General features: G+C 37.6%; 1 protein-coding gene across 1 annotated transcript in view; it reads right to left on the bottom strand.

The window, feature by feature from the left end:
* Nucleotides 1-3,890: 3,890 nt before the first annotated feature.
* LOC103027572 (myosin-1B-like) overlaps nucleotides 3,891-8,108 on the bottom strand; it is a 31,277-nt gene continuing 27,059 nt past the window's right edge. The window contains exons 34-39 of the mRNA XM_022673413.2: nucleotides 7,907-8,032; nucleotides 7,627-7,797; nucleotides 6,441-6,545; nucleotides 6,110-6,205; nucleotides 5,881-6,015; nucleotides 3,891-4,068 (exon numbers count right to left, since the gene is read on the bottom strand). Of these exons, the coding sequence (XP_022529134.1) occupies nucleotides 4,048-4,068; nucleotides 5,881-6,015; nucleotides 6,110-6,205; nucleotides 6,441-6,545; nucleotides 7,627-7,797; nucleotides 7,907-8,032 (654 nt within the window). The 3' untranslated portion in view covers nucleotides 3,891-4,047. The remainder of the gene's footprint in view (nucleotides 4,069-5,880; nucleotides 6,016-6,109; nucleotides 6,206-6,440; nucleotides 6,546-7,626; nucleotides 7,798-7,906; nucleotides 8,033-8,108) is intronic.

The raw sequence follows: 8,108 nt of genomic DNA, 5'->3' as shown, positions 1-8,108 counted from the left end.
ATGCTAATAGTTATTAAACACAGTTATTTCTGAGACCGTAATAAAAATTTGATTTAACACCCAACTAGGCATAATGGAAAACCATCTGGTCATCTACCAGCTGCGCTGCAATGGTGTGCTGGAGGGTATCAGGATCTGCTGGAAAGGCTTTCCCAGCAGATTCCTGCATTATTGCCTCAAGCAGAGGTAGTTCAGGTACTTGGGTTTGTTATTTAAGACCTGATCTGTACTTTATATACTGTGGTCCTGAATGCAAGCACTTTTTCTAAGAAGTAGATTATTGATAGCAAAAAAATTCTGAGAAGATCTTGAAATCAATTCATGTTGAACACACACAGGAGAAGTTTGGTCATACAAAGGTAGAACTTTAACCCATCTAAATCCTTGGTTTATTATGCATTTACTGTTAACAAGGTAAACCACAGAATGTCAGGGGCTCCAAGTGGTCCAGCAGAATAAGGTGCTCCAACTGTGATCCAAGGATTGCCTGCTCAAATAAATCCCAGGTTATGCTGCTTGCCATCAGCAGTCGGAGTCTGAGAGAACAATTTGCCTCTCTGGGTGTGTAGATGGCACTCTCTACCCATCTCCAGTCTCCGGATTAGAATGCACCACACACTGACATCACATCCATTTCCGATCACACGACACTGCACACGGTACCTCCAGGAAGTAAATCACCAGAATTCTGAACAGCTGTGTTAGGCCCTATTTAAGGGGCTCAGTTTAACCTGTCCGTTGCTGAGTATTGCTGAGGTTTATCCTCATACAACATGGTTTCCCATTGGTATTTTATCTCCTTGTTGCTGCTGTTTACCAGTATTGACCTTGCTTTTTCTGACCAACCCTTGGTCGGATACTTTATTTAATAAAGTATACTTTGATTTGCATCTGCGTGTGTCTGAGACCTGCTCAATTATCCACCAGACACCCCACATTTGGTAAGTACAGGTGTCTGCTAGCTGAAGTATCTGAGCTGGGTCGCTGAGCTTTCCTCAGTGAGTGCTGCTACCTAGTGATGCTACATCATTGGCAGTTCACTGGCTGACTTCACATGGACTTTTCCTCACCCTCCCAAAGTTGGGGCCATTACTATTAATAAGGGGAGTCCTAACGAGTGGATTGAGTAAGTGACCTTCCGAATTGGGGAGAAAGGGGGTTAAAATGATAAAAACATTACATTAACCTAAATTATACTAAAAATTGAAGCTTGCTGTGGAATCCAAGGATAAATTCCTGTCTGGGAAACTGCGCCATTGAGTTAAGCTCATACCAAAGCATCATCCTTAAGCTTTTTATTTTCACAGGTGACTTTTCCTGACAAGTTGAAGAGAAGGAAAGCCTTATTTCTCAGCTGACACATGGAAAACATGGCTTTTCCCAGCAGCTAGCTTGAGGCAACCCGATGACTCAAAGGTCAATAACATTAGCAACTGTGTCTAATTTACTGTCTGTACATTTCCAACAAGGATAATTAACAGATACGCTCTGTCACTGTAGGCTAAGAATGCCTTGGCCCATGCTCTGCAATCGTCTCGCCATGCCTGTGACCTCCTGAGGGAGCACTTTGAAGAGGAACTGGAGGCCAAGGCTGAGCTGCAGCTTTCAATGTCCAAGGCCAACAGTGAGCTGGCTCAGTGGTGGACCACATATGAGACAGATGCCATCCAGTGCACTGAGGAACTCGAGGAGGCCAAGTGAGCATTTAAACTGGATCTGGAACTCTAGTAGACTTAGGTTTATTGTATTTAAATTGCATTTTTAATCAAACTTACTGTCCTGTGCATGGGAAAAAGCTAGCATCATGTCTCCAAGAAGCAGAGAAGCAAACTAAAGCAATGCAAATGCAAAATGTGCTTCCCTAGAGAAAACTAAGCAAATGCTACTGAGTGAGATAGAAGACCTCATGGTGGATATTTTCAAAGTCAAAGCCAAGCAGAGGAACTTTCTTGACTCAAGGTACTATCTTGACTCATCATCAACCAAAAATATTAACACTCAGAAGGAAATATAGGATTGCACTGCTATTCAGAAAGAGGATAAAGTACAACTTGAACGATAAAAGATTAAAAATGTAGACTGGTGGATATGGGCCATTCCACTGAATGGGTGCCATTTGCTTGTTGTTACTCTTTCCTATTTCCTATTTTTTTTTTACCTTTTTACTCAACTCTGAATCTAATAACACATGTATTTAACTATTTAAAACATGTAATGGTCAATCTCAGGCAGCTTTTTCTTAATTTTTTACAAGGTTTCTAATCCGAAGATGGTTACAAAAACTCTTTTAACGGTGACATTTAAAAAGCATGTTTAAAAGCAAGTCAGGTAATTCCTTAGATTTTCTCTCTAAGATGACAAAAAAAATATTTCTGTTAAAGACACTCATCTCTGTTACTGGCACTTATTCCTGTTACTTTTTATGTTTTGAGTAACAGGAATGAAAGTAACAGGAATTAGTTTTTAGCATAGAATTAGCAAAAACATTTCTAAATGGTGGCTATGCTAATATCATGAGGACAGATTCTAGTGATTTTCACAGAATGTGTATTTTAAAAATGAACACAAATAAGACTTAAGAATTTAAGTAATAGGAATGAGTGTTGAGATTGACATCCTCATTCATAATTAAAATAAGATCAAATATACAGAAACACTAATGAAGGACCCTTATTTTTGTCCTCCCATGATCTTCAGAAGAACCAACTGTAAATGTAACTGTAATTGTTGTGACTTGTAGAATGTTCCAGATATTTCTGATGGGGTAATGTTTCACAGTAACAGGACTGAGTAAAACCTAGGGACATGACTAAAACAATAAGTTAATAGTTAGAGAGTTGGGACAGGTAACAAATGCTATTTTTTCAGTGTTCAGTGTTTTTAATACATACATATCTTACTTTTGCAATTAAATCAGTGTACAAGACACTATGCTTAATAATAAAATGTATTTTAAAGTTATTTTGTGTGCACATTTATGTAGGTAATTTCCTGGGGACAGAAAAGGCACCCATTCGGCGGAATATCCCATATGCACCTAGTAGTAGCTGGTGTACTATTCCTGTGGTAGGGATGTTGGAAAAGGTTGGTAGCTGTATGACGTGCCTTCCTCCCTGAGATCCAAGACACACAACAGTGCATGCAGCATGTGTGTAATTATGGTTTATTATCCAGTTGACTAATTTCCCCATTTGTAGTCAGCATGTTGAAAATCCAGCAGTTAAAAGGCCCTTTCAGGAACTGTTGCTTGATGATAACAGCAGGGGTGCAGGACAATCGGTGCATATTAACTCACTCTTATTCAGTTTTCAGCCTCTTTTAGTGTGTTGGACACTGTTTTGATGGTAATGACCTAAAATATTTTCCCAAAAATATGTAATCACATCATCTGTGCTAGAACTAATTAGTCACTGTAATGAGTTTCATTATTGGAGAGCATTTCATGAACTCGTGCCTCTTTCTGAGTGAGGAGTAATGATCTGTATTACAGCATGTTCCACTCCATTTTTGCCCAAATTACACTGTAATCAACTTTAATGACTATTGTTTTATTTATGTGGAACAGTAATAGTGCTCAGCTATTTTAGAATTAACTTGATATTGCATTCTTATCAACAATAATATAAATATTGTATGTATTTATTGCTTTTATATTTATTCATATAATCAATAAATAAAACTATTAGCAACGCATTATTGTTACACAGAGCAACTCCAAACAGGCTGCAGTTCTAAGTTAGTTTCTATATGTAATATACATATGATTTTAACTTAATTTTGTACGTACTACATCACTGGGTAAGTTAAATGAAAGTGTAGAAGATAAATGTTTTTTTTTTTTTGTGACCGATGGCATGCAAAAACGACAGACACTCAACAGATACCTTCAACTCTCTTTTAATAGTCAGCAACTGCAGCAAAACATGGCAGACTCCTTCTACCCCTTTTCTCTGATCTCCAGGGTCCTAGACTCTCCCTACTGGTGAGTCTGTGGTACTACAAAGCACAGCAATGAACACAACAGCTTTATCTGTAATTTTCTTCATCCTATTCCCCTTTGTCCTTACCCTAGATGTGAAATAAAAAGAAATATAATTAATAAAACATTAAATAAATGTTTAAGAAAAGCATTTCACATTCACGGATAAGAAACATTTATATCATGTGATGCACAGCTATAGTAAACAGCTAAGTAAGTGGACACTCCATCAACTCTCTAAAATGTGTTGTTTCATAAACTCACTTATCATTAAATTAGTAAGAGTTGTAAAAGTAGTTGCATCCAAAAGGGAGCGCACACAATAACATCCAACACATTTTCAATCAAAAATAGGTCTGGTGATCTGGCTAGCGATGGCATAGTATTTGTGTCTTCAGGCCAAGCTATTGAGAACAGCAGCAATGAAGACCAAAGGTAATCTGGCACTGTATAAACACCAGACTTTTAAGGCAATATGGCCTTAAATAATATTACAAAATTTTAAGGTTATTTTCTATAATGCTATTCTTGGTGATTTGACAAAACATTAAATAAAAAAAATAGATATAATTTTAAGAATACACTACTGCAACAAAACAAAATTACATTTATTTACTGATAATATAGTATACAATATGGTATGGCACACCCCAGAATGTAACAGAAGGCAATGATACAACATGTCATGATACTAATAATGCACTCCATATATTCAGGATTGTAGTAAAATAAATGATACTGAACAAAAGTAATCAGACTCTAGTAGATATTTACTATATTTTTCACACTATAAGGCGCACCGTATTCTAAGGTGCACTATCAATGAATGTCTATTTTCTGGTCTATTTTCATACATAAGGTGCACTGGATTATAAGCAGCATTTTAAGAGACACTATAAGGAACTTCTAATTTGGCAGGGGGGGTAGCTAACTATGTTAAGTAAAGCTAAGCTAAGAAAACAAAACTGTAATAAAAAAAACCCTCTTTTTTAAAGTTAAATGAGCACTGGATATTAATTTACACAGATTTCTCTCCTAAAACCTGTTTATTTGGGTGAGTACAGCACTTCTCTTTATTAACAGTAATCTCAGATTTCCACATTTCTCCAGCACTAAGGCTGGAGCATTAGCATTAGCAGCTAACCAGCAGTGCTCCAGCAGTGCTAGCCTGGTTAGGAGCAGGCTACAGACTGAAAATACTCACCTCTGAACAGGAAAATAGCGAGCGCAGTCAGTGGCTAATGCTAATGCTACTCCAGCATTGCTAGTCGGGGTTAGCAGCAGGCTACAGGCCGATAATACTCACCTCTGAATGAGGAAAGAGCGGTTATCAGCTAATGCTAAAGCTACTCAAGCCCTGGTGCTGGAGAACTACACTGAAACTCCTGTATAACACTGCACTTCAGCAGAGTGTCTTTACTGTTCTTTATTACCTGACAGGTAGAATTCATACACAAGATGAACTGGATTATAAGATCCATTTTACTTTTAATTCAGCATGTCTCACTGCTGGGTGGTGTGGGGGGTAGCTAACTAAGTTAAGTAAAGCTAAGCTGAGTAAACAAAACTCTTAATAAAAAATGGGAAACGGGAAAATAGCGAGTGCGGTTACAGGTAATGCTAATGCTGCTCCAGCAGTGCTAGTCGGGGTTAGGAGCAGGCTACAGGCTCCTGATGGTTAGAATCCATACATTTGTTAGTTGTCTTCACAACACTGTAGATGACCCACTGACATACTGAGTCACTTCGTGACAATCTGGCACGACTACCCACCAAGTTTCATTCCTGTTGGTTGATTCCTTCTGGGTGCAACTACTTTTTTGCTGATGACTGTATTTTTGCACTGTAATAACGAATGTTCTCATGTGTAATTATCTCAGTCTTAGTACAGAATGACTTACCTTTGCTCCCATGTCTCTGGTCTTTGCTCTCATCTTGTTGACCTGAGACTCGGCAAGGTCTGCTCTCTCCTGAGCCTCCTCCAGCTCATGCTGTACTTTTCTAAACTTGCTCAAATGAGCATTAGCCTGTTCCTCCTGACAAAGAAACGATCAGAAGAGTTATTTATGGTTCAGCGGTATTACACAGGAACAGCGTGTGTCTGAGAGAAGCTTGTTTGAGAAGACTCACAGCTTCCTCAGCTTGCCTCTTGTAAGCCTTGACCTTCAGCTGAAGCTTATTCACCAAATCCTGCAGTCTGATTACGTTCTTCTTATCCTCCTCAGACTGTGGATGGAGGGAAAAAGGAAATTATTGCATGAAAGAATAAAAAAGGGATACCTTCTCCTCTTTTTTTCTGCCTGTATTGATTGATGTTGTGGTACAATGACAGTGATGCTTTATATTAACCTCATATTATAAAGTAAAAATTTAACTAGAATCTTTCATGACTTTACTGAAATATTAGTGTCATTTCAGGCCTTTTATTAATTTCATAATGTAAAAAATAGTGTAGCTGTACCTGATAAGAGAGCTCCTTGATCCTGCGCTCAAACTTGCGCACCCCTTTCACGGCCTCAGAACTCTGCTTTTGTTCCTGTTCCAGTTCATTCTCCAGTTCTTTCACCTGCAAGTAATAAAACAGTTAGTCTTTACATCTTATTTTTTTCTAAAAAAATTTAAGATGTTGAAATAGACATTGAAATTCTCCACATGTTCTCTATGAGTGCAATGTCAGGACCGCAGCCATGCATTTTTACATTTTTACATTTTTAAAGTAGTATGTGTTGCTTTAAGATCTGAATTAACGTTTCTGCATCATTGCTTCCATTAAATATGCATACTAATACAACCCCATACCATGACAGACACTGGCTTGTGGATAACACGTTGCTCAGAACAGTCCGATGCACTCAGCATCCATTTTTTTTTCCAGAAAAGATCTGAAATACTGATTTGTCTGATCACAGCACAGAGTTATACTGTGTACTGTTATACTGTTTTCCATCCCAGATCCCACTAAGCCCAGTTAAATCAATGGTTAATTAATTAATATAAGGTTTCTGTTCTGCACAGTAAAGGTTTAAGTAGTATTTGAATACTGAATTTGAATATAACTTGGCAAAATAATCCCTTTCCCATTTGGTTATATCAGCTATTACTGAGTTGAGCAGACAAATTATGAAATGTCAGACTTATTCTTTAGGTCAAGCAAAACAACTTTGCAAATTGGACTATGAATCTCCTCCCACTTAATGTTTAAATAATTGCATATTTAGCAAAACCAACTTTTGCAAACTAGTCCATGGGTTTTTGACCAATCTTGACATGTAAAACTTGAACCATAATGCCTATTTTCAAAGTTCCTTTTTTAGCCTTTGGTTTGTGGCATTAAAAAATATCTTGCTTATTTACAGTAATATTGTAAGGATAATTACCAAGTTTGAGCCAGATATGGCTTTAGGAGGCTCACTAAAGTCATGCAGCCATACTTGAACTGTCAATTGCTGCCTTCAGCTATATTTTAAATGTGTATTTTAAATGTCCCAACTTGTGATTACGGGTTGTTGATAGCTAACTACTACTACAGGTTATTCTACTAGTTCAAAGTATTAAATTAATCTATTATCAAGAATTTGGAGGAACTCAATACAGGTTTTTGAATTCATGCCCCCAAAAGTTAAGATGTACCACTGAATATTCAGTACCTTTACTTCTAGTTTCTGTAGCTGCTTTTTTCCACCTTTCATAGCAATCTGTTCAGCTTCATCCAGACGCTGCTGCAGATCTTTAACTGTGGCCTCCAGGTTCTTCTTCATCCGCTCCAGATGAGCACTGGTGTCCTGCTCCTTCTTCAGCTCCTCTGCCATCATTGCAGCCTTTTCATAAAAAAAAAAACAATAAAAGTCTCAAATATTAGTAGCTTGTTGGTTTTAGCTTACTAATGTAATTTGACTAAGTTATTGAAGGTGTGATTGAGTGTTGTACGTCAGTAATGGCCTTTTTGGCTTTCTCCTCAGCATTTCTGGCCTCCTGAATGCTGTCCTCCATCTCGCTCTGCATCTGAGTCAAGTCACTCTCCAGTTTTTTCCTGCTGTTTAACAAACTGGTATTCTGTGAGAGCAGAAACAATAGAGTTAAGTAAAAAAAAAATACTTTTAGGGCGTATGAGTGAGTTTTATACAAAACA

The sequence above is a fragment of the Astyanax mexicanus genome, chromosome 19 (assembly GCF_023375975.1).
Source record: "Astyanax mexicanus isolate ESR-SI-001 chromosome 19, AstMex3_surface, whole genome shotgun sequence".
Classification (NCBI taxonomy): Eukaryota; Metazoa; Chordata; class Actinopteri; order Characiformes; family Acestrorhamphidae; genus Astyanax; species Astyanax mexicanus.
The sequence above is the reverse complement of the archived record's forward strand: the minus strand, read 5'-3'. Positions and strand labels throughout refer to the sequence as shown.